This window comes from Lutra lutra, chromosome 17 (assembly GCF_902655055.1).
Source record: "Lutra lutra chromosome 17, mLutLut1.2, whole genome shotgun sequence".
NCBI lineage: Eukaryota > Metazoa > Chordata > Mammalia > Carnivora > Mustelidae > Lutra > Lutra lutra.
This window is the reverse complement of record NC_062294.1, coordinates 43,966,177-43,993,621: the sequence shown is the minus strand read 5'-3', so window position 1 is coordinate 43,993,621 and position 27,445 is coordinate 43,966,177. Positions and strand designations below refer to the sequence as shown.

Here is a 27,445-nt window from a genome sequence, read left to right as displayed (position 1 = left end):
GCCTGCTTCTCTGTCTACTTGTGATCTCTCTTTCTCTGTCAAATAAATAAATAAAAATAAAAAAAAGAAAAAGTTGAAAAACCTTTTGCTTGTCTGACTTAAACAAAAACACAGAGAACTCAAATAAATAATATCATAAAAGAAGAGAGTTCAAATATTGCAGAGCTGAGTATGAAGGATTTGGAGCAGAAAGAAAGTTTGTAGTTGGCACAATGTTTGTAGATCCTGAATAATATTGAAAATAAGTGAAAGAGGGCTAAATTTGGAACAACGATGAGAATTTCATGAGTAAAAGATTATGATTAATCCACTTTCATCCAAAGAATTTTAAAAGTTAATCCCTATATTGCTTCTCGGCCTTTTGGCTAAGATCGAGTGTAAAAGTTAATCCCTAGAATACAAAAGAATTGACAGCTATGGTTGACCTTGGGTAAGTAAACCAGGTGGCTATAGAACCAGATACTAAGGAAGCTTCAATTTTTACTTTACTTGTTTGATGGCTTTTGAATTTTGTAGCATGTGCTTTTATTACCTAAATATTTGTTTTTAAGATTTTTTATTTATTTGTCAGAGAGAGAGGGAGAGAGAGCAAGCACAGGCAGACAGAATGGCAGGCAGAGGCAGAGGGAGAAGCAGGCTCCCCGCCAAGCAAAGAGCCCGATGTGGGACTCGATCCCAGGACGCTGGGATCATGACCTGAGCCAAAGGCAGCCGCTTAACCAACTGAGCCACCCAGGTGTCCCTTATTACCTAAATTTTTTAATTAAAAAAAAAAAATCAACGTAACATCAAAACATACTTACACTGTACATGGGTGGTAATCTACCCAACGGAAATAAAAGAATGATGTGAGAATGTTTAGAAACAACTGAATGTCTAGAGCAGGAAATGGCTTAAAATACAGATATATATCCCATACTAGAAATATTCTAAAGCTTTAAAACAGTGAGTTAGATCTATATGTATTCACCTGAGAAAATGTTTGCAATTATTTGTGCAAAAAGAAATTGCCATGAAATATATCATTCTAGGTGGTATAACCTTCCACTCACATCCAATAAACCCTTCATCCTTGCAGGTATGCTTGAGCAGGAAACAGCTACACACCCATATTGGCTATCTCAGGGATTTGTGAAATGAGAAGAAATTGTTTTGATTTTATTTCTGCCACATTTCACTAGTTTCAGTAAAAACACTACTTTATAAAATTATCTCCAATACTGGGTGTTATAACAACCCAGAAATAGCAATTGAACCAGAGCAATTAAGAATTTTTACCTGTTAATTACTTTTTCATTTTTCCACTTTAAGTTTTTTCCCAAGGATTACTGAAATAAATCAACACTAATGAAATTCAGTTATTTTACCAACTTTTACATTAAAGGAAAACCTATATTTCTAAAAATGATATCATGATGCTAGACTAGGATGGGGAGAAAGGAGAGGAAACCTTACTGGCATCTCAACAGTATGAAGTCCCTGATGTAGATTAAATTGCAAGCCATGATTAAAGGCCTTTCCACACTCATAAGGTTTCTTCCCAGAATGAATTCTCTGATGGTGTGAGAAGCTTGAATGATAGCTAAAGGCCTTCCCACATTCCTTACATTCATAGGGCTTCTCACCAGTATGTATTCTCTGATGTTGAATAAGGTGTGAATGAAGTCTAAAGGCCTTACCACATATCATACATTCATGAGGTTTCTCACCAGTATGAATTCTCTGATGTCTTTTGAGGTGTGAGCACTGTCTAAAAGTCTTCCCACATTCCTTGCACTCATAGGGTTTCTCACCAGTATGAATCCTCTGATGTAGACTAAGTTGTAAGCCATCACAAAAGGCCTTCCCACATTCACTACATTCATAAGGTTTTTTGCCAGAATGAATTTTCTGATGGTGAGAGAAGCTTGAGTGATAGCTAAAGGCCTTCCCACATTCTCTACATTTGTAGGGTTTCTCACCAGTATGAATTCTCTGATGTATGGTAAGGTGTGAGCGATGCCTAAAAGTCTTTCCACATTCTTTACATTCATAGGGTTTCTCACCAGTATGGAGTCGAAGATGTTCAGTAAGTTGAAAGCCACGAATAAAAGCCTTTCCACATTGTTTACATTCATAAGGTTTTTCACCAGTATGAAGTCTCTGATGTTGAGTAAGCTGTGATCGCTGCCTAAAGGCCTTCCCACATTCCTTACATTCATAGGGTTTTTCACCAGTGTGAATTCTCTGATGCAGAATAAGTTCTGAGCCATAATTAAAGGCCTTTCCACATTCTTTACATTCATAGTGTTTTTCACCATTATGGATTCTCAGGTGTTGTTTAAGTTGTGAACAATGAAGAAAAGCCCTCCAACATTCCTTACATTCATTGCACTTGCTACTATTTTGAATTCTCTGTTTAGTAAGATACGACGTATTAATAGTTTCTGCACATTCCTTACATTCAGAAAGTTTTTCTTCAGAATAAGTTCTTTTGTGATGACTAAAAAATAAATGGTAACTGAAGTTTTTTCTACATTCTTTACATTCAAAAATTTTCTCTCTATTATAAAATTCCTGAGTGAGTAAAGTATGTCCGTTAAATATAGGCATGTGTTCATGGTTGATAACAAATTGCCTGAAATAGCCCTCCTGTTCCTGTTGTGTCTCAAAGTGACTACTGCATTCCCAAATATCTCTGAAAATGGACTTCTCAGGGTTATGACTTTTAAATTGTTCCATGATAGCCCATTGGGATGGTTCTGTCTCATAAATGTCTCTTTTTGGAGATAACTTCTTGGTCTCACACCTGGACACCAATTCTGAAAGATAAGAAACACATTTTAATTGCTGTCTTTGTGTTAGAAAATAAATATATCTATGGTAGAAAAGAGAGATAACTGAAAAATAATTCACATAAGAAATGAAACACTTGGCGAGCTCTTAAATACCATCAAGAGCTCTTTTTTTTTTTTAAAGATTTTATTTATTTATTTGACAGAGAGAGATCACAAGCAGGCAGAGAGGCAGGCAGAGAGAGAGGAGGAAGCAGGCTCCCCGCTGAGCAGAGAGCCCAATGTGGGGCTCGATCCCAGGACCCTGAGATCATGACCTGAGCCGAAGGCAGCGGCTTAACCCACTGAGCCACCCAGGTGCCCCTGATTCTCCAGTTCTTTAAGGTGTAAAGAGAGTTTGTGTATTTGGGGGTTTTCTGGTGTTTTTTTTTTTTAAGATTTTATTTATTTATTTGACAGACAGAGATCACAAGTAGGTGGAGAGGCAGGCAGAGAGAGAGGAGGAAGCAGGCTCCCTGCTGAGCAGAGAGCCTGATGCGGGGCTCGATCCCAGGACCCTGAGATCATGACCTGAGCCGAAGGCAGCGGCTTAACCCACTGAGCCACCCAGGCGCCCCCCATTAAGAGCTCTTAAATACCATTGTGCAACTGAATGAAAAAAAAAAAGAGTAAGGAGAACACAGAACACAGAGAAAGGAGAGCTCATAGGAGAAACTGAGGGAGTTAAATAACAAGTCAAGTCAGTGGGTCTGAATTTTTTTTTTTAAGACTTTATTTTTAAGCAATCTCTACACCCAAGATGGGGCTTGAACCCACAACCCTGAGACCAAGAGCCAAACATTCAACCGACCAAGCCAGACAGGCACCCCATGGTTCTGAAAATGTGATCTACCTCAGAGTTTGTTGCAATTATGGATGTTTAAGAAACATTCTGGATCAAATCAATCAGTATCTAGCAGAGTCAGTTTTAGAATGAGATCAACTTAATAAGCATCTACAAGAGCGTGTTTAACAATTTCCACCAGGCCAAAGAATTATGTTATGGAGACTGCTAATTGCCCCCAAATATATATTCTATATTGACTGAACCCATGGTTTTTTAGTTAAGAACAAGGCTGCTCAATATAAACACTGCATTTCCCAGGCTCTTTTATAGAATATGCAATATAACTAAATTCTGTCTTAAAAAGTGTGTATTATACAGTAGCTTCTGAAAGGTTACAAGCCAGGTGGCCCATGACCTATGTCCTTTATTCTCCCATTTCCTCAGACTGCAATGTGGATGTGGTGTCATGGTTTTGCAGAGCAGAACTTACACTCCAGCCTGGACTTTAATGCAAGAGAAAATTAACCTTCTCCATAGTTTAGCCATTATTTTTTTTTGTCTCTGTCACATGCAGCCAAACTTATAACCAAACCCAAGTAGCTTCCTATGGAACTGAAATTTAAAAATCCAATTCTTTGTCATGAGAACACAGGCTCTCTGGTACTTTTAAGGCCTCCTTTTGAGTCCATTTCTGTTTTATTGGCGTGCTACAATACTAACTTCCTTCCAACAATTAGGACATGCCAAAGTTTTTTTTTATTATTTTTTTTATTTTTGCCAAAGTCGTTCTTATCTTAGAGCTTTTAGGAGGTTGTTTCAGAAGAAAAAGCTTAAGATTGACAGCTGTATAAAGCATTCTGTTCTAACAATTTATTTTTCTATTTTCCTAGTGATGAACATTTGGGCTGTTTTCAATTGTTGGCTATTATTATTAGTACTGCTATGAACATTCTTGTAAATGAAATTGTTGCATCATGGGATATACATTTGTTCAGAGTTCGTTGACACTATCCAATAGTTTCCTCATTTTCTCATCAAACTGTAAGAGTTCCAGTTCTTCACATCCTCACCAACACTTGTTATTGTCAATCTTACATTCATTCAGGCATCCCGGCAGATATGTCATGATACTGCACTATGGTTTGATTTGCAATTTCCCTGATGACAAGTGAGGCTGAACATTTTTTTTGTATGTTTATTGGCCAACTGCATATCTTTTTTTTTTTAAGATTTTATTTATTTATTTGACAGAGAGAGAGATCATAAATAGGCAGAGAGAGAGAGAGAGGGAGAAGCAGGCTCCCTGCTGAGCAGAGAGCCTGATGCAGGGCTCAGTTCCAGGACCCTGAGATCATGCCCTGAGCTGAAGGCAGAGACTTAACCTACTGAGCCACCCAAACGTCCCTGCATTTCTTCTTTAATAAAGAAGTTTGGGAACTCAGGTCTTTTGTCCATTTTTACTGATTTTGTGTATGTGGTAAAACATACCAGTTTCACACAAAATCTACCCGTTTCACGATCAGGAAGTGTACAATTCAGTGACTTTTAATGTATTTGTATTTGTGGTGTTGAGTTGTATCAGTTCTTTACAATTTTGATACTAGCCCTTTATCAGGAATGTCATTTGCAAATGTCTTCCCCATTTGGTAGATTGTCTTAATTTCGTTAATTGAAAGTTTCCTTTGCTGTGTAGAAGCTTTGTACTTTGATGTACTTCCAACAGTTTATTTTTGCTTTTATTTCTCTTTTCTCAGGATACATACAAAGAAAAATGTTGGTATGGCCAAGGTCAGAGAAATCACTACTTGTGCTCTCTTCTAGCATTTTCATGACTACATGTCTCACTTGTAGGTCTTTAATCCATTTTAAGTTTATTTTTGTGTATGGTTTAAGAAAGTGGTCCAGTTTCATTCTTTTGCATGTAGCTCTGCAGTTTCCCCAACATCAGTTGTTGAAGAGACTGTCTTTTCCCCATTGGATATTCTTGCCACCTTTGTCACAGATTAATTGACCATATAATTTTGGGTTTATTTCTGGGTTTTCTACTCATTTCCATTGAACTATGTGTCTAATTTTATGCTGTTTTGGTTACTACAACTTTGTTGTATATCTTGAAACCAGCTGTTGTTTCTTCAGATAAATTTTCTGCCCTTTTTTTCTCTTTTCTGGGATCCCTATAATGTGAATATTATTACGCTTGATGGTGTCACTGAGTTCCCTTAATCTATTTTCATTTTTTATTATTTTTTCTTTCTCCTGTTTGGCTTAATTGCTGTCCATTATTCTGTCCTCCATGTTGCTAATCCATTCTTCTGCTTCCTCTAGTCTACTATTTATTCCATGTAGTGTATTTTTAGTTTCACTTGAGTTCTTCATCTTGGATTGTTTCATTTTTATGTTTTCTTTCTCTTTGTTGTGTGTTTCACTGAGTTTCATTATTCTTTTCACAATTCCAATTAGTATCTTTATGACCATTACTTCAAATTCTCTATTAGCCATATTACCTATTTCCGTTTTACTTAGGTCTCTTATTGTGAGTCTGTCCTTTCACCTGGGACATATTCCTTTGTCTCCTTATTTTGTCTAACTCTCTGTGTCTGTTTCTATGTGTTAGGAAAGTTAGCTATGTCTCCAGTTCATGAAAGTGGTGGCCTTATGAAGAAGAGGTCCTGTAGTGTCCTGTCATGCAGTGTCCTCCATTCACTACAACCTGGCACTTCAGGGGTGTCTCCTATGTGTGTTGCATGTGCCCTACTATTGTGGCTGAGCTGCATTTGCCTTCAGTCTAGTCATCTGCAGAGGTTCTCTTTGCCTGCTGTGAGCTGAGTTTAGTTCCCGTTTAGTTCCCGGGCCAATCTGGGGCTGCTTTGGGCTTGAATTGGGTCAGAGTAGGTGTTTGCCAGAGACACAGTAGCACCAAACTTCAGGGTGCTCTCCTTGTGTTGTTTCCTGAGAAGCTGTCATTGGTGAGCAGGGCCTGCAGTCAGATCTGATGTCTGCTCCCAGCCCACTGCTGAAGCCATAGTCGAACTGATATGGTTATCTTACCCTGTGCCCAGAGCAGAAGTCAGTAGGGAGTGGTGCCAGCCCTTGTTGGAGATGCTTCACACTGTCACACTTGTGGCACCACTTTGGAGAACACCTACCAGGCCATGTTGGAGGGGCAAGATCCAAAGGAGAACAAGGGGGAAGGTGTGTGGTAATAGCAAGGTTTTTACTGGCGGGCAGTGGGAGAGGACCTATAGCCAGCCACTCTGGAGAACTGCTGAGAGAGGGTCCACAGGAGAGCATGAGGGCAGGGAATGCTGTTAGCAAGCTAGGTGGAGAGTGTGCATGCTCTGCTGCTTCCCACAGGTATCCATGTATCTATGCTGGGGGGCAGGGGAAGGAAATGGTACCTGCCAGCTCTTTTGTTCTTAGAGAAGTCTCCCATAGATCCCTGGCCACCAGCACATATTCTCAGGTTAGCAAATTAATCTTCCTACGTACCTCAGGCATTTGTCAAATTGCCACTTCTATGCTACCTATCATCAGGACTGTTTGTTATACTATCTCTTTAGGAGCAGGGACTCAGTTTCCTATCACCCTCCTGGCTTTCTCAGAGCTGAGCCAGCTGATTTTTAAAGTTCCAGATGTTAAGCTCAACTAATTTAAAAACTTGTGAAGTTAGACCCCTCTGGCTTTCAAAACCAAATGTTACGGGGACTCATTTTCCAAGGGTGGGCACCCCATGCCTGGGATGCCTGGGATGTCTGAGGTGGGTTCTAATCCTCTTCCTTGTCAGTGCCTCAGGGGTCCTTCCCTCCCACAGACATTGCAGGTCAGTTTGCTGCCTGCCCACATCTCTGCCATTCCTACATTTTTCAGTTTTCTCTATACTTAGCTGTGGACAGTCTGTTCTGGCAGTCTTCGGGTTATATTCAAACTGATGTGGGTGTTATCTAGGTGTATCTTTGGGATGAGATAAGCTCAGGATCCTCTTACTCCACCATCTTCCCAGGAAGTTTGTCCGTGGGTTTTCTTTTTATTTCTTATATGTCCCCATAATGGGCATTGGACAGCAGGCCTACAACCTGGAACTATTAACAGGTGCAAACACACACACCAAGAGAAATCTACTCTCTCCAGCCAAAAGACAAGGAGCAGGGAAGCCCAAAAGACTTAATGGGAGTTCTAGCACCTGCTCTACAACCCACACCCTAGCAACAGTTTCATTGGCCAGCTGCAGTAGCAGCAAAAATTCTGTGATTGATGTATCATTAGCCACAGCAAAAGGAAGTGTCTTGATATACAAACCAACAGATCAATTCACCCAGAAAGGTACCATTAACGGTGTCTTGCAATTCCCTGTCCTCTGCCCAATGGCATAAGGAAATCCATGCTCAGTGCCTTCTGTATTTCAGTGAAGCTAAATGTACTTCAATGGCTTGTGCCTCCCCCATCCCACGGGAGGTGGCCTAGCTACACTGGGGATCCACAAAATCTTTCTGTTCTTGCAGACAACACCACCAGGGACTGAACAGGATTCCCAGCAGTACCAGAGATATAAAGCATATCAGAATAACATTGAAAGGGCTCTGAAAACTAAGCTGCCATTAGAACTAAAGCTTACAAAAGTAGGCTAGATCTATACACTAAACCTAACAGCATGACTCCTTGCTAAAAATGGATTTAAACAGACTTAAATAGAATCAAGACTCTCTTAACATAAAAACAAAAATGTCCAGGATACAATAAATCACTTGTCATAGCAAAAGCCAGGGAAACCAAAATCTGAAGGAGAAAAGATAATCACATGAAACCAATACGAAGATTAATTAGATGTTGGAACTACCTGACAAGGATTTTTATTCTATTTAATTAAATTTATTTATTTATTTATTTATTTATTTTTAGATTTTATTTATTTATTTGAGAGATGGAGAGTGAGCATGAGAGAGAGGCAGAGGGAGGAGAGGCAGGCTCCCTGCTGGGCAGGGAGCCCAGTGACATGGGGCTTGATCCCAGGACTCACAGATCTTAAGCTGAGCCGAAGGCAGATGCTTAACTGACTGAGCCACTCAGGCACCCCCTGACAAGGATTTTGTTTGTTTGTTTGTTTTTGTTTTTTTTGTTTTTTTTTAAGATTTTATTTATTTGTCAGAGAGGGAGGGAGAGAGAGCGAGCACAGGCAGACAGAATGGCAGGCAGAGGCAGAGGGAGAAGCAGGCTCCCCGCCAAGCAAGGAGCCCGATGTGGGACTCGATCCCAGGACGCTGGGATCATGACCTGAGCTGAAGGCAGCTGCTTAACCAACTGAGCCACCCAGGCGTCCTGCCTGACAAGGATTTTAAATGGTCTTCATAAAAACGCATTGACAATCAATTACAAGCTCTCTTTAAACAAACGAAAAAACAGAATGTTGCCCAAAAAACACAGTACTTATAGAAAAGAAGTAAGTGCAATGAAAAATGTAATAGGTGTTATAAAAGACAAACTAATGGTCTCTAGAGTAGACATATCAGAAGCAGGAAAACAGTGAACTTAAAGACAGTATTTAATTCATCTAAAAAACAAAGATAAATAGACTTAAAGAAAAAAAATACAGACCTCACTTCCTGTGGGACAATAACAAAAGAGTCAATATTCATATAATCCATGCCCCAGAAGGATAGGAAAAAGACTGTGGGACTGAAAAAGTATTCAAAGATTTAACAGTTGAACTTCCCAAACTTCATATAAAACCATAGATTCAAGAAACTCAGCAAATACCTATTAAGAAAAATCCAAAGAACTCAAAACCAAGACATCCATTTCTAAAAACTAGATAAAGTCTTTAAAATAAAATGCATATTATATATTGATGATAAACACCATTTCAGAAGACTAGATTTTTCGTTTGAAACCATGGAGACCAAAAGGAAACAGCACGATAATTTTCAAGTAGTAAAAGAAAATAACAGTTAACCTCAAATGCTATACCCATTGAGACTGTTCTTTTTCTTCTTTTTTTTAAGATTTATTTATTTATTTTAAAAAGAGAGTATGTGAAGGGGAGAGGTGGAGGGAGAGAAACTCAAGCAGTCCCCAAGCTGAGCGCAGAACCAATGTGGGGCTCAGTCTCACCTCTGAGATCACGACCTGAGCTGAAACCAAGAGTCAGATGTTCAATCGACTGCACCACCCAGCCGCCCCTCATTGAAACTATTCTTAAGGAATGAAGAAGAAATACAGGCATTCTCAGATGAAGGAAAACTAAGAGAATTTTGTTGCAGACATGCCCTTAAAGAGTGGCTAAAGGAACCTCTTCCAAAACAAAGAAAATGATACAGAAGAAGGCTCAGACTTTCAGAAAGGAAAGAATAACAGAATGAGCAAAAAGAAAAAAAAAAAAAATACCAGGCTACCCTTTACCCCATGAGTTCCTTTAGACCTACTTTATAGTAAAGCAAAAATTTTAACACTATCTCTTGCGGTGATCAATGTATGTAGAAGAAATACTTAAAACAATTATACCAAAAGTGTGGGGAAGATAAAGGGATCTAAATGGATGTAAGGGGGGCGCCTGGGTGGCTCAGTGGGTTAAGCCGCTGCCTTCGGCTCAGGTCATGATCTCAGGGTCCTGGGATCGAGTCCCGCATCAGGCTCTCTGCTCAGCAGGGTGCCTGCTTCCCTCTCTCTCTCTCTGCCTGCCTCTCCATCTACTTGTGATCTCTCTCTGTCAAATAAATAAATAAAATCTTTAAAAAAAATAAAATAAAATAAATGGATGTAAGGTTTCTATACTTCACTTTAAGTGGTAAAATATCAAAACCAGCAGGCTGTGAAAGGTATGTACATATATGCTAATATACAGAACAAACAATAAAATAAAAATAAAAAACAAAAGCAACATATTAAAAAGCATAAGTCAAAATGGTACTCTAGAAACCTCTGAGTAACTCACAGGTAAGAAACAAGAAACAGAAGAACAAGAAATGGAAGAAAACAACAAAATGGCTGGGGAGCCTGGGTGGCTCAGTCAGTTAAGCGTCTGTCTGCCTTCAGCTCAGGTCATGATCTTGGGATCCTGGAATTGAGTCCTGTATCAGGCTCCCTGCTTAGCAGGGAGTCTGCTTCTCCCTCTACCCCTCCCCCCACCCACATACCGCTCCCCCTCACTTGCACTCTCTCTCTGTCTCTCTCTCAAATAAATAAAATCTTTAAAAGAAAACATAACCAAAAAAAAAAGGTAGATATAAGCCTTCACGTATCAATAATTTTTTCCAATAATTATTTTAAAGGTAAATGCCTTTAAAATACTTCAAAATACCTTTAAAATACTAAATCACAATTAAAAGACAGACACTGGCACAATGAACAGTGTGACTACCAACATTGTGACTATAAGAAACTCACTTCAAACATGACATAGGTAGGTTGGAAGCAGGAGTGGAAAAATGTGTATCATGTACACATTAATCAAAAGAAAGTAGAAATTTTAAAAAGAAAGTAGAAATAGCTATATTAATATCAGATAAAATAGATTCAGAATAAAGAAAACTAGTAAGTACCACTGACAGAGTTTCAAAATACATGAAGCAAAAACTGATAGAGCTGAAAGGAGAAAGAGACAAAGCACTATTATACCTGGTGATTCAAATACCCTGCTCTCAGCAACTGATACAACTACCAGACAGAAAATCAGCAAGGATATAGAAGAACTGAATGGAACATGTCACCCAACAACAGCAGAATACACAATGTTTTCAAGCACACAATGAACATTCCCCAAGACAGACCTTATTCTTTTTTTTTAATGTCTCATTTTGGAGTTTTTTTACGTTTATTTGACAGAGAGAGAGAGAGCGAGAGAGGGAACATAAGCAAGAGGAGTGGGAGAAGGAGAAGCAGGCTTCCCACTGAGCCAGGAGCGGAATGCGGGGCTTGATCCCAGGACCCTGGGGTTATGACCTGAGCCGAAGGCAGACACTTAATGACTGAGCCACCAGGCGCCCCAAGACAGACCTTATTCTAAGTTGTAAAGCAAATCTTAAATTTAAAAGAATCAAAATCACCCAGAGTATATGTATAGTAAAGAATTTAAACTTCACCAAAGAGAAATCTGTCTTTTGTCTTCATCTCCAGGGAGTAAATCTCTACAACGTTTTTGTTTAGGACCATAGCTACCAGACAGTCTAACAATGGGATTTATGATGTAGGCTTTGAGCCATGTGGTACCAATTCTCCTCCAGAGAAGCAGGAATCTAAAGGTATTAGCTCTACCTCCTGAGAGGCTGGAAATAGAAAGGCCAACCACTTGGGCAGCCAACCCAGAGCCCAAAAAAGTTCTGGACACCAGTATTCAGGTTAGTTTCCCTATCTGGCAATGCTACATGGTATAGTTACACACAGTTGATGGGAAAAGTTAGCATTGTCCATGACTACACTGGGTGAGTGCAACTGGAAGCTCCATGTCTGGAAATATCCTGGGCTCTACCCATGTATTTCTTCCCTTGGCTGATTTTAATCTGTATCCCTTTGCTGTAAAAAACTGTAACTGTGAGGATGACAGCTTTCAGTGAGTTCTGACTTCTTTAGTGAATTATCTAAGGGTGGTCTTGGGAACCTCTGAAATTGCTATTGGGGTCAAACATAAGGGAAGGAAACATGTTCCCTCTTTCACATGAGACCATAATGGAATTAAAGTATAAATCAATAAAAGAAAGGCAACAGGAAAAACTCCAGACATCTCCGAATAACACACTTCTAAATAATCCATGGGTGAAAGAGGAAGTCTCAACAACAAAAAAAATTAAGGACTATGAGGACACACATATAGATTATATACATATATACACACAATGAATTATAAGGTTATTAAGAAACATATAACCGGGGCGCCTGGGTGGCTCAGTGGGTTAAAGCCTCTGCCTTTGGCTCGGGTCATGATCCCAGGGTCCTGGGATCGAGCCCCGAATCGGGCTCTCTGCCTGCCTCTCTGCCTACTTGTGATCTCTGTCTGTCAAATAAATAAATAAAATCTTTTTAAATTAAAAAAAAAAAAGAAACATATAACCTTACATTCATAACCTTGAAAACTTAGAAGAAATGGACCCAATTCCCTGAAAATCTGAAACTACCAAAACTTAGCCAACATGAAATAGGTCATCTGAGTAGTTTGGTAACTATTACAGAAATCAAATTTGGGGTGCCTGGGTGGCTCAGTTAGTTAAGCATCTGACTTGGCTCAGGTCATGATCTCAGGGTCCTGGAATTGAGCCCTGCATCTGACTCCACACTCAGTGGGGAATCTGCCAGTCCCTCTCCTTCTGCCCCTCCCCCTGCTCATGTTCTCTTTGTCCCCTCTCAAATAAATAAAATCTTTAAAAAATAGTAATAAATCAAATTTATAATTTAGAAGTTCCCAAAAAAGAAATCTCCAAGTCCACATGGCTTCACTGAAGAATTTTACCAAACATTCCCAGAATCTTGTAACCAGTTTCTTCCAGAAAACAGAAGAGAACACTTTCCAAAGTACTTTATGAGGCCATGATTACTCTGATACCAAAACCAAAGGCAGCATACACAAAATAACTGCAGACCAATACCCACCATGAACTTAGATGAAAAAAATCCACAATTAAATTTAGCAAATCCACAATTAAATTTTACCAATCAAACTCAATGATGTATAAAAAGACTATGACTAAGTGGGATTTATTCCAGGTGTGAAAGACTGGTTCGATACTTAAAAATCAATGTAATCCATCATATCAACAACTAAGGAAGAAAAAAATCCCATGATCCTATTAATAACCATTTATGATTAAAACAACTCTCAGAGTAAGGGAGATAAACCATAAGAGACTCCTACTCATAGGAAACAAACTGAAAGTTGCTGGAGGGGAGGAAGGTGGAAGGATAGGGTAACTGCGTAATAGACACTGGGGAGGGTATGTGTTTCAGTGAGCACTGGGCATTGTGAAGATTAATGAATCACAAACCTGCACTCCTGAAACAAATAATACATTTTATGTTAATTAATTGAATTAAAAAAAAAAAAAACTCTCGGGCCGCCTGGGTGGCTCAGTGGATTAAGCCGCTGCCTTCGGCTCAGGTCATGATCTCGGGGTCTTGGGATCGAGTCCCGCATCGGGCTCTCTGCTCAGCAGGGAGCCTGCTTCCCTCTCTCTCTGCCTGCCTCTCTGTCTACTTGTGATCTCTCTCTGTCCAATAAATAAATAAAATATTAAAAAAAAAACACCTCTCAGGGCATTAGGAAGAAAAGGGAACTTCCTCAAACTCCTAAAGAGAATGAAGAGCATGTACAAAAAACCTAGAGCTAATATATTTTATGATAAAATACCAAATCCTGAATGTTTTCCCCCTAAAATTGCTAAAAAGGATGTCCATTATTACCACCCTTATTTAATACAGGCCTTGCAGTTCTAGCTATTCCAATAAGGCAAGAAAATAAAGCGCACAGTTTGGAAAAAAAGGAAATAAAACTATCTATTTGCAAATGATATGACTGACTATAATAATGAACCTACAAGGAAATAACTGAGTTGAATAAGGTCACAGAATATAAGATCAACATATAAAATCAATTTAACTTCTATACATTGACAATAAGCAACAACCAAAATAAAAAGGCAATACCATTTATAAATGCTCCTGAAAAATGGAATACTGAGGTAAAAAAATTAATAAAATATGTACAAGATCTATATGATAAAAATTATAAAATGCTAATAAAAGAAATTTTAAAAAATACTTGAAGAAACATGCTGTATTCATGGATTGGAAGACAACAGAGTAAAGATGTTAATTCTCTAACTTCATCTATAGGTTTACATAATTCCTATGAAAATATCAGCAAGCGTTTTTGTAGACACAGACAAGCACTAATACTGATTCAGAGATATCATCAAAGACCTCTAATCTGTAGTATGGCCCTGCTTTCGGCCTCCAGGACCCTGTACTTTCCTAGAGGACCTCTTTCCATCCCAATCAACCTTCTGCTATCTTTTTTTAAAGATTTCATTTATTTGAGAGAGAGAGAGAGTATGAGCAAGGGGCAGAGGGAAAGAGATAAGCAGACTCCACAGGGAGCAGGGAGCCCAATGTGGGACTTGATCCTAGGACCCTGGGATCATGACCTGAGCCAAAGGCAGACGTGTAACCTGAGCCACCCAGGCACCCAATCCTCTGCTATCTCTACTTCGTCTATGTAATTTTCTTTAAGTTCCCCAATTTCTAATCAATCTTAATTTTTCCTAATATACCATTAGAACATGTGTTCTTGATCCACTACTATAACAGTTAAAAAAAGTCACCTCAAAAAGCAACTCGTAGAATTTTTTAAAAAATTAATAAACACTGTTGATTGTGTACCTTTGATAAATAGACATTTTTAAGTTTGGTATAATCCCATTTGTCTAATTTTGCTTTGGTTACCTATACCTTGCTTGGTGTTATAGCCCAGAAATCCCTGCCAAATCCAATGTCATGGAACTTTTTCCCTATGTTTTATTCTAGTTTGGGGTCTTACATTTAGTTCTTTGATCTATTTTGAGTTAATTTTTGTATATGGTATAAGGTAAGGATCCAACTTTATTCTTTTGCCTATGGATATCCAGTTAAGGATACAGTCCTTTTCCCCATTGGATAGTCTTGGCACCTTTGTATAAAATCATTTGGTCATATATCTGGGGGTTTATTTCCAACCTTTTTATTCCATTCCATTTTTAAAATTATTTATTTATTTATTTATTTATTTATTTAGAGAGAGCATGCAAATGTGCAGGGAGGGGCAGAGGGAGAGAGAGAAAAAAATCTCAAGATGCCATGCTGAGTACAGAGCCCAGTGTGGGGTTCAATCTCACAACGCAGAGATCTTGAATATCAAGAGAGTTAGAATATCAACAGCTGAATATCAAGAGAGTTAGACACTTAAGTGACTAAGTCACTTAGGTGTCCCTATTATATTGCACTGATCTGTACGTCTGTCTCTATGCCACTACTGCACTGTTTGAATACATAGTGTTGTAATAAGTTTTGAAATCAGGTTTTCCCTAATTTGTCTAAAATAACCTTATCAGCCCAATATTCTGACCAATTGAAATAGCTTCCTGCTCTAGATCATTGCTTACTCACCTGGGCACCGTCTTCCTGTCACTTCCCTCATAACCATCCAGGGTTCCTTCCCTTGCTCTAATGAAGAGATCACAGCTGGCTTAGATATAGAAAGTCCTGATTATAAGAAAAAAAATGGAGATGAAGGAGAAATCAAAGTACCCAAATACTATGATTCATAATTGGTTAATAAATAAATAAAAGCACAAAATGTGTATTTGATAGTCTACAGGCAAGAGGAAAAAAAAGAAAGAAAAAAATCAAATACTCATATTCAGGTAAACTCAAGATAAAAAACAAAACAAATAAATAGGTGATAAAATGCTATTTAAATTAGGTAAGCTTTCTGTCTCCACTTTGCTATTTGGAAAAAACAACCTCCTGAGTATGCTTATTTCAGATACTTTTCAATGTTAAGTGAAAAGTTCTTAGCATATAAATACCAATGCAAATTGTTTAAAAGAGAGCACATTTTTTGTAGGAAATGGAGTGGTGTTCATTTAAGCACTAAATAGTAAGTGGTATTTCTTGACCCAGTCCATCACTACATTAATTGGGAAAGTTAAAGAGCTTCACACCCAGACCCTATATATATAGTTTTAACCTACACTAGTGCACCCGCAGGTTTAGCACAGTGTAAATGAAAAAAAAGATGAAGTGGCTTCTTTGACCATTAGTTAACAATGAATTTATTAATATTAATATTAAATAATCAAATAATCAAGCATAAGTTTTAATGGCACAGAATTCCAATTCTGTTCTTTAATCATCAAGGAAGAACATTAATTATAAGGACCAGAGGAAGGGGGGGGGGAAGGATGGGAAAAATGAAGATACACCCTCATCTAAGGGTGCTCATTCCTATACAAAGAAAAAATTCATCTAATCATTTGAAAGGTAGCCCTAAAATTCATAGTAAAGGAAGCAGAAATTCAAAGAAACAGATTCTAAACTATAAGAGGCAGATAAACTTACCCAGTGAAACCAAGTTGCTATAGTTCTCCAACATCACATCTTTATACAAATTCCTCTGCGTGGGGTTCAGGCATTCCCATTCCTCCTGAGAGACATCTATAGCTACATCTTTGAACATCACCAACCCCTAAAATGACAGAGCACAATACTGTTTTTGAAATGATAAGAGCTATTTTTCAAAAGGAAGAAGAGGTGCTAAAAGGAAGCATGCAGGAAAGGAACAGCATATATATATAGTATATAGTGAGTATACAGGGAAAGGTTGAAAGCTTGTGACCTGGGTCAAAAAGGAATTTAGTTGGGGGAGGGGGTTGGGAGAGGGGGGTGGGGTTATGGATATTGGGGAGGGTATGTGCTATGGTGAGTGTTGTGAAGTGTGTAAACCTGGCGATTCACAGACCTGTACCCCTGGGGATAAAAATATATGTTTATAAAGCTGTAAAAAAAAAAAAAGAAAAAGAAAAAAGAAAGGATGAATACCCAAGTTTTGTAGCAACATGGACGGGACTGGAAGAGATGATGCTGAGTGAAATAAGTCAAGCAGAGAGAGTCAATTATCATATGGTTTCACTTATTTGTGGAGCATAACAAATAGCATGGAGGACAAGGGGAGATGGAGAGGAGAAGGGAGTTGAGGGAAATTGGAAGGGGAGGTGAACCATGAGAGACTATGGACTCTGAAAAACGATCTGAGAATTTTGAAGGGGTGGGGGGTGGGAGGTTGGGGGCACCAGGTGGTGGGTATGGTAGAGGGCACGGTTGCATGGAGCACTGGGTGTGGTGCAAAAATAATGAATACTGTTATGCTGAAAAAATAAAAAATTAATTAAAAAAAAAGGAATTTAGTGGAAATGAAGCAGAGTGCCTGTATATTCTTAAAAACTCAATTTCTGCAGACACATCCTCTTGTATAGAATGGAAAACTTAATCAGTCATCTAGAAAGTTAAAAAAAAATAAGTAGAGGTTTCCAACTAAGTGAAATAGTTGGAAATTTTATAATCTTTCCAGAATGTCTTAAGGAAACCTCCCACTTGAGAAAAAAGACTTGAAGATTTTTCTTCATCAGTATGACTATTATGTCAGAACCATTTTTACTTTTCAAGCAAATTCTTTAGTAAATACCCAGTGCAGATTGTATATTCCAAGGATAGACAGAATAACAACTCCCATCACATATGCTCTTCTTCCATGTAACTTTGACATACCCCCACACCATTGGTATAAGGTCTATGTCCTCGGCCCTTGAACATGATCCTGGGAAAACAGCTGTGACTTACTCAACTTATAAAGTATAACAGAAATGACTATGTGACTTCTGAAGCTGGATTATAAAAATATCTCTCCACCCAGTGAGAACACCCTACACCAATTCTTAACAATGTCTATTTGGAAAAGTCAAAATTGTGGAAAAGTTCAAAGATTTCCCATGTCTGATTCAATTAACCCTCCCTTACAACACCATTTCCTGTGAGGACATCTCACGTGAGTGGCTGGTTTTTCTCCTACAATCTTACTCTGTCCTCAATCTCATTCTGTTCTCTCTTCTCCTCATTGCTGGTGCCAGCAACTGTCCCTCCTCTAAAATCTAATGTCATCATTTCATCAGACATGCATTATCTCTACCTACTGCAGTAATATGCTAACATCTAGATTTTCCCCCCTCAGGAATTTTAGCTCCTGGCTCAGTGCCACCATTTCCAACACTACTCCTATCTTTTTTTTTTTTTTTTAAGCTTTTATTTATTTATTTATTTGACAGACAGATCACAAGTAGGCAGAGAGGCAGGCAGAGAGAGGAGGAAGCAGGCTCCCCGCTGAGCAGAGAGCCTGATGCGGGGCTCGATCCCAGAATCCTGGGATCATGACCTGAGCTGAAGGCAGAGGCTTTAACCCACTGAGCCACCCAGGCACCCCACTCCTATCTTAATTCTCAATGATGTCAAATATCTATATAAGGATTCCTGCCCTCCCAATTCCCTCACCTCCTCTCCAATGATCTTGTCTTCCACTCTAGTTCACTCTTTGTCTCGCTATCCAAGACCTCATCACTAATAGTAACTTCGACATCTCCAAAACATCAACTGTCTTTCTCTCTGGTCACTTTTACATTGTCACTCACCACACTCATACCTCTTCTCCACTTCTTACCCAACTTAAATTCTATATTCAGCTAATCCTCCAACTTGATAATGACTCCTAATGTGGACTTCCTTTTCATACTTGCTAAGCAAAGCCTGAATCCTAACTCTCTTCCTATTCTCTCACTTTATCTATGTAGCCGAATATGAGTAGAGAAAACCACCAACCTTAATGACAAGTTTTTATTTTTATATTTTATTTTCCTTTCTTAAATGGTTCAGAAAAAGAAGACATTCAGATGTCTTATACCCACTTTTGTCCTTTCCTTTTTCCTTCCACCTTCTAACCCCTTATAGATGAGCAATTTTATAAGTTTCTTTGTGTGTCTTTGCAATGTTTTTAAGCAACTATATATATATATTCTACATATATATTATTTATATTATATATATTACATATTTATATATATTAAGTAAATATATAAAATATATATATATTAAGTAAATATATTATATATATATATATATATATATATATATATATCTTTCCACACTTTTACACAGAAGGGAACATACTATAATATATATACTGTTCTATGCTTGATTTTTAAATTCTAAAGTTAATGGTTTCCTTATTTTTCTATAGGTACATATCCTCCATTTTTTATCATAGTTTATTTAACCAGACATCTCTAGATGAAAACTTGGTTGTTTCCAATCTTCTGCTCTAACAAACAATAGTATAATGAATATTCCTATAAATATGTCACTTTGTATACATACAGGCATATCTGTACCAGAAGGCCTCAGAAATCAGATTGCTAGGTCTAAATGGAAAATGCATTTGTAATTTTGGTAGATCCTGTCAAGTTGTCCTCTACAGCAGCTGGACCACTTTGTCAGACACCAGCAATATATGAGAGTACCCATTTCCTCACAGTCAAAGCAGCAAAGCATTTTGTCGCAACATTTTGTTTTTATCAATTTAATGTGATAAAGAAATTATATGTCAATAGAATTTTAATTGGTATTTCTTGGATTATGAGTTGAGTATTTTTCTTTTTTTTTAGGGTCTTTTATGTTTCTTTTTCTGTGAAATCTCTATTCATGCCCTTTTGACTCTTTTTCTACTGGGCTATTGGTCTCTTTTTAAAATTTCTTAGTCTTTATAAGTTAGATGATAAGTTCAGTGTCTGTATATGAATTGTAAATACCTTTCCCATTTTGTCATTTCTCTTCTGACTTTGCTTACCAATGTTTCTTGCCATGCAGAAGTTTTTTATTTTTATGTAATCAACTTTGTTACTACTTTCTCTTTTAGTTACTAGAGTTCTGAGTCCTAGTTAGAAAGTCCTTCCTCACATCAAAGTCATGAAGGAGTACTCCCATGTTTTAGTCTAGTAATATTATGATCACATTTTTAAAAATTAAATCATTCAGTTTAACTAGAGTTTATTTTATATGGTAGATGAGATAAAGAATGGGCTTTGTTTTTTTGAAAATGGCTCTAGTTATCCAATACTATTTGTCAATAGACTATCTTTAACCAAGGAGACAAAATAATTGTTATACAGAGAACCATAAGATACTGATGGAAAAAACTGAAAAAGAGACAAATAAATGAAAAGATTTTCCATGCTTAAGGAATGGAAGAATTATCAGTGGTAAAACATCCGTATAACTCAAAGCAATCTACAGTCAATATAATCCTTCAAATCCCAATGGAATTTTTTACAGAAATACAACAAATAACACTAAAATTTGTATGAAACCATCAAAGACCTCAAGTAGCCAAAGCAATCTTGAGAAAAAGGAACAAAGCTGAGACATCACATATCTCCATTTCAAACCACATTACAAAGCTATATAATTGAAACAGTATGGTATTGGCATAAAAACAGAGACATAGATCAGTGAAACAGAATAGGGAGCCCATACATATATGCTAATTAATTTATGACAAAGGAGCCAAGAATATACAATAGGGAAAGAACAGTCTCTTCAATAAATGATGCTGGGAAAACTGGACAGCCACATGACAAAGAATTAAACTGTACTACTATCTTATACCATACATAAAAATCAACTCAAAACAGATTAAAGATTTGAATGTAAAACCTGAAATTATAAAACCTTTAGAGGAAATCATAGGCAGTAAAGGTACTTGGCAATGACTTTTTGGATATGATACCAAAAAAGCAAAGGCAACAAAAGCAAAAATAAACAAATGGACTACATCAAACAAAAAATCTTCTGTGAAACCATTAACAAAATGAAAAGGCAACTTAAATGGAGAAAATTTTTGTAAATGATGTATCTGATAAGGGTTTAGTAACCAAAATATAAAGAACTCATACAACTCAACAGCAAAAAACCCTAAACAATCTGAATTAAAAATGGGCAGAGGATCTGAGTAGACCTTTCTTCAAAGATGACATAAAAATGGCCCACAGGTACTAGAAACAATCTAAGTGTCTTCTAGTGGATGAATGGATACAGAAAATATGATATACATACACAAGAATATTATTCAACCATTAAGAAAAAAAGGAGGGGCATCTGGGTGGCTCAGTCAGTTAAATGTCCAACTGGTTTTTTTTTTTTTTTTAATTTTTTTTCCTAGCATTTTTTTTAAGATTTTATTTATTTATTTGACAGAGAGATCACAAGCAGGCAGAGAGGCAGGCAGAGAGAGAGGAGGAAGCAGGCTCCCTGCTGAGCAGAGAGCCCGATGCGGGGCTCGATCCCAGGACTCTGAGATCATGACCCGAGCCGAAGGCAGCAGCTCAACCCACTGAACCACCCAGGTGCCCAGTTTTTTTTTTAATTTTAAAAGATTTTATTTATTTATTTGACAGACACAGAGTGAGCACAAGTAGGGGGAGCAGCAGGCAGAGGGAGAGGGAGAAGCAGGCTCCCCACTGAGCAGGGAGCCCAATGCATGACTTGATCCCAGGATCCTGAGATAATGACCTGAGCTGGGATCAAGAATCAGACACGTGGGGCTCCTGGGTGTCTCAGTCGTTAAGCATTTGCCTTTGGCTCAGGTCATGATCCCAACATGGTGACTACAGCTATTAATACTGTATTGTATATTTGAAAGTTGCTAAAAGACTAGATCTGAAAAGTATTCATCACAAGAAAGAAAACTTCTAACTACGTGTGGTAATGGATATTACCTATAATGCGGTGATCATTTTGTAACATATCCATATACTAAACCACTCTGCTGTGCATCCAAAATTAATATAATATTACATGCCAATTATATCTCAATAAAAACATCTATCTTTAGCCTGCAGTTTAGAGATATCACTTTTATCAATATTAAATTACCTTACGCAGCTGTGGGCTGGATGGTCAGCATGCCACAGATTGCTAACCTCTGGTCTAGATTCTGAAAGGCAGAGATCATCAGACTGGATTAAAAAGCAAGACCAGGGACACCTGGGTGGCTCAATGGGTTAAGCCTCTGCCTTCAGCTCAGGGCATGATCTCAGGGTCCTGGAATCAAGCCCCGCATCAGGCTCTCTGCTTCCCGTCTCTCTCTCTCTCTCTCTGCCTGCTTCTCTGCCTACTATGGGACCTCTGTCTGTCAAATACATAAATAAAATTTAAAAAAAAAAAAAAAAAAAGACCAAACTGTATGCTGTTATATGAGATACACCTAAAGTAAGTTAAAATAGGGACACTTGGGTGGTTCAGTCGGTTAAGCATCTGCCTTTGACTCAGGTCATGATCCCAGGGTCCTGGGACCAAGTTCCTCATTGGGCTCCTTGCTCATTGGGGAGCCTGCTTATCCCTTTGCCTGCTGCTCCCTCTGTTTGTGCTCTCTCTCACTCTCTGACAAATAAAATCTCAAAAGAAGTAAATAAATAAATAAATAAAACCTTAAAAAAAAAAAAAGGCTAAAGAAAGTTAAAAGGATGGAAAAAGATATGCCAGGCAGGGCACCTAGGTGGCTCCGTTAAGCGTCTGACTTCATAAATTTTTAAAAATCTTTAAAAAAAAAGATATGCCATGAAATAACAATAAAAGCTGAAGCAGTTATATTAATAAACATAATGCAAGAAAAAGAATATTACCACAAGGAACATTTCATAATAAAGGTGTCAATTCATCAAGAGGATATAGGAATTTGGGGGCACCTGGCTGGCTCAGTCGGAAGGGCATGCAACTCTTGATCTCAGGGTTGTGAGCTCGAGCCCCACATTGGGTATAGAGATCACTTAAAAATAAGTAAACTTTTAAAAGAAGGACATAGCAATCCTAAGTATGCATGCACCTACTAACAGAATTTCTAAACATAAAGCAAAACGGACAGAATTGTTTTTTTTAAAGGATTTTATTTATTTATTTGACAGACAGAGATCACAAGTAGGCAGAGAGGCAGGCAGAGAGAGAGAGGAGGAAGCAGGCTCCCCGGTGAGCAGAGAGTCCGATGTGGGGCTCGATCCCAGGACCCTGGGATCATGACCTGAACCGAAGGCAGAGGCTTTAACCCACTGAGCCACCCAGGCACCCCAAAACGGACAGAATTGTAACAGACAAATCAACAGCTGTATTTGTAAGTTTCAACAGTCCTCTCTCAGTAATTGATATACCAAATGACCAAAAAAATCAGAAAAGATATAGAAGAGTTGAGTACTACTACAAAACACTTGACCTAACTGATAAACACTCTATCCATCAATAGTATAACACAGCCTTTTTTTTTTTTTTCCAAATGCACATTGAGCATTCGCCAAGATAGTCCACATTTTGGGCCATAAAATAAGTCTCAATAAATTTAGAAGGACTGATATTACAAAGTATGTTCTCTGACCACAAAAGAATTGAATAAATTAAAAACAAATTTTCAAAAAGATATGAAAAAGTCCCTCAAAATCTGTAAGTTGAAGTACGCTCTTCTAAGTAGCCCATGGGTAAAAGAAAAAAGGGAATCTTGAGCTCAAAAAAAAAAAAAGAAAAGAAAAGAAAAGAAAATTAAACCCAAAGTAGACAGAAAAAAAGGAAAGAATAAGATCAGTAATCAATGAAATAGCAATCAAGGTAAGGGCAAACTGGAGAGAAAAATCAATAAAACTAAAAGCTAGTCTTTGAAAAGATCAATAAAATTGATAAATTGCTAGTATACTGATTAAGAAAAAAGACATAAATTATTAAGATCAGGAATTAAGAGGGGGAGTATTACTATATACCTGACAGGCATTAAAAGGATAATAAAGGAATATCATAAACAACTTTATACTAACAAATCTGGTAACAAATAGAAATAAATGAATTTCTTGAGAGACACAAATTACTAAACTGATTCAAGAAGAAATAAGACTGGGGTGCCTGGGTAGCTCATTTGTTTGAGCCTCTGCCTTTGGCTCGGGTCATGGTCCTGGGGTCCTTGATGTGAACCATGCATCAGTCTCCCTGTTGGGCTCAGGCTCTGGGCTAGGTGGGGAGACTGCTTCCCCCTCTGCCCCTCCCCGCCGCTTGTGCACTTGCTCTCTCTCTCCCTCCCTCTTGAATAAATAAATAAAATATTCAAAAAAAAAGAAAGAAAGAAAGAAAGAAAACTCCCAAAAGCCCTGTATCAATTTAAGCAATCAGTCTCCCCATGAAGAAAACTCCAAATTCAGATGGTGTGTTCACTTTCTACTGATGCTGTAACAATTACAGTAGCTTAAAACAACAAATTTATTATCTTACAGTTCTGTATGTATTTCGTTGACTACTTACAGGAACACTGGGTTAGAAAGGAGAGGAGCAAAAAAGGAAGACTTTAAAATTTTGAAACCAATACTTACTCACTAATAAGTCTGTACAATAGTCAGGCAACAATATCAGTATTAAGAATGCAAATATTCATAGGACTATAGGTAAAAAAAGGACATCAATTAGGAACCAAAAAAATCAACTTACATGGGCCATGTTTTTAAGAATTCAATGTATTAGTCCTCTTCTTAGTTCCACTTTAGAAGAAACTCTCAGCGCAAAGAAAAATATTGCTGGATGAGAGGGATTTAAAAAAAAAAAGGCATGAGATGATCCTGCTTCTTAGCTCCCAAAGTGCTAATATAGAATGACATCTTTCTCCCCTCTTCATGTCTACTATGCCCAGTCCCCACAGACTTCTTAGACACTGATTCTGGATGTGCAACAGTGCTATTCTTTCCTCCTACTCTAGGTGTTTCTAAGGTGAATGGAAGAATTAGTGAGGTAGAGAAGAACTATGAGACACCAGGCCTTTCGGAAGTAATCTGTAAAATCAATGTGGAGCTGAACTCACAACCCCAAGATCAAGAATCCCATGCTCTACTGACTGAGCCAGTCAGCTGCCCCCAACCAGGCCCTTATTAAAGCTCAAACTTTGTGTGACCTTGTGTGTGATGTGGAGTAGACATTATCTGTGACCATGGTAGTAACTGTGATTCTATGATACTTGAGGATGTATTTGAGCTCTACAGATAACTGTTGGGGATGAGGGTTAAGTGGGCATAAGGGGGGTTTGTGATTGGGGAGTGGTCGTTTTGTATTACTATATAGGTGTCTGGGTCTTAGGCTGTGCGATTATGATAAACGTGGGTTGGATTATGTCTTTTTGGCTTTGTGTTGTATGAATCTACAGTTGGATACTGGAATGTCTCCCTAACTGCCTGATTATGTGAACCTGGGTGTAACGCTTTGTGTAATTGTGCTTTTTTTCATTTACTCAAGTATCTGAGGCTTACAGAAATAGCCACCCGCAATCATGGTCACAATCACATACAAAGTCCTTTCACACAAATGGTCACGCAGACAAGTACACCGTCACAAAAGCACGCTCCCGAATCCAGTCGCTCTCAAGACTAACCGCCAAATACACTTAGTCCGGAGACAAAATTCCCTTCACGCGCTTACAACCACCCAATTTACCCTCCCTAGAGCAGCTCCCGCACTTCAAAGGCCTAACACTCCAGACACTCCTCTTGCCAAGGCCTGGAGCTCCAGGAGTCATTACCTTCATCATCCTCAGGAAGGGCTCTGGTTCAAATTCTGATTCGCATTCCACAGGAGACCGCACGCCTAGTCTTGCACTCTCTGCTGGTTGGGTAAAAAGCTCTCACCTGCCTCAGCAGCCGACCACTCTGCCAACGTTTCTACCGGAAGCAGCTTTGAACCGCTGTGTCCTCTGGGAAACGTAGTCCGAAAGGAAAGCACCCGGGAGCTGAAAGAGGTAAATCTTCCGCTGCATTTCGGGATGCACCTGCGCAGTTTCACTCCGAGCCTGGAGTGACTCTACAACCTCTCCCCTTCCAAGGCTCAGACCCGAAATTTGGGTCTGATTTCGGGACCTCGGATTTCTCTGAAGGCGGATTTCAAGCCTGGCACCGTAGCTGTCCCTACCCCCTCAAGGTGGACGCGCACGTGCTGTAGTTTGAGAATTGTTATCCGATGTGGAGGGATCCAGCCTTCGTCTGTAAGGTGGCAACGCGGCCTGTGTTTTCTGAGTCCGAAGATGCGAGTGGCCGAGGACGAGTTTGATAGGCAGGGAGAGGATGTATGTGTTACACCGACTGTGTCTGAGTGAGGAAATTAGTTTGTGAACGTTTTTGAGACCGTTTGAAATAGTGGTCGTGCTGTATATCCGCATGGGGCCGCGCGCAGTGATTGTGAAGTGGTGTATTATAACGTGGCTTAGGCGCGAGGGGCATTTGAGACCTGTGATTGATTACGCATGCTTCTGGGTGGCGCGACCGTGCGGGCAGTGAGTTTGTAACGCTCTGTGGGAGGCTGTTTGCGTTGGGTCTACCTATGACTAGCAGGAGGGGTTGGCTGTGGTAGGTGCGGGTCTTGAGAAGGGAGGAGGCTGGTATCCCTGATGGACGAAACTGATCCCTGGGCTAGGCGGAGCTGATCCTGAATCTTTCGTGTGTGCGTGGAAGAGGAGTGAAGCAACATTGTGGGGTCTAACTATGAGAAACCAGAACTGAGAAGGGTGGAAACTAATACAGATTATCTGCCAGAAGAGGCAAATCTCCTATCTCAAAGTGCCATGTGAAGAAATTTATCTGGGAGAACAAGTGGTTGTGTTTCTGGATGTGATTCTTGATCACATGTATGAGTTGGTTTGCACTTGATATTGTCCAAGGTGTTGAGTGAGATATCCAAAGTATGGGAAAGTGGTTTGTGGCTGTACCCAAGTCTCTGCATGAATTGTATGACCGTGCAAGGGCAGGTGATTAACCGTTGTGACTTTGAGGTTGATGTAAGAGTTTTAACTGAGTATGACTGGGAGATCATGTAAGAGATTGTAAATTTGTTTGTGTGTTTGAGTGTAACTTATGCAAGTTAAAATCTGGATGGAAGATAATGTGTGTGGTTGTGATCTGGGTGTAGTAACTATATGAGAGACTGCAATATTATGAGTGTGAAATTGAGTCCTCTCAACCTCTTCACTTACCTCTAAAAAGACGATGATAGTTAAGCTTCCTGAAACATAAGTTTTACTTAAAAATTAAGTTTCCAATGGAAATTTTTTAAAAGATTTCATTTATTTATTTGATAGATCACAAGTAGGCAGGGGGGGGGGGGGAAGCAGGCTCCCTGCTGAGCAGAAAGCCTGATGCGGGGCTTGATCTCAGGACCCGATCCCAGGACCCTGAGATCGTGACCTGAGCCGAAGGGAAGTATGTTACTTCCCATTTACCACCCACGT

The 27,445-nt window shown here is 38.7% G+C and overlaps 1 protein-coding gene across 2 annotated transcripts; it reads right to left on the bottom strand.

The window, feature by feature from the left end:
* Positions 1-62: 62 nt before the first annotated feature.
* On the bottom strand, positions 63-27,133 carry ZNF461 (zinc finger protein 461). Of its 2 annotated transcripts, XM_047709515.1 has the most exons (7): positions 26,134-27,133; positions 25,748-25,954; positions 24,670-24,755; positions 16,675-16,801; positions 15,721-15,816; positions 751-2,801; positions 63-532 (listed from the first exon to the last, which is right to left on the bottom strand). In XM_047709515.1, the coding sequence occupies exons 3-6, from the start codon at positions 24,676-24,678 to the stop codon at positions 1,411-1,413; spliced, it is 1,623 nt and encodes a 540-aa protein (XP_047565471.1). In that variant the 5' UTR covers positions 24,679-24,755; positions 25,748-25,954; positions 26,134-27,133; the 3' UTR covers positions 63-532; positions 751-1,410. The 2 variants fall into 2 exon arrangements, with proteins under 2 accessions (XP_047565471.1, XP_047565470.1); XM_047709514.1 differs by having other exon boundaries at positions 25,748-27,133.
* Positions 27,134-27,445: the final 312 nt, after the last annotated feature.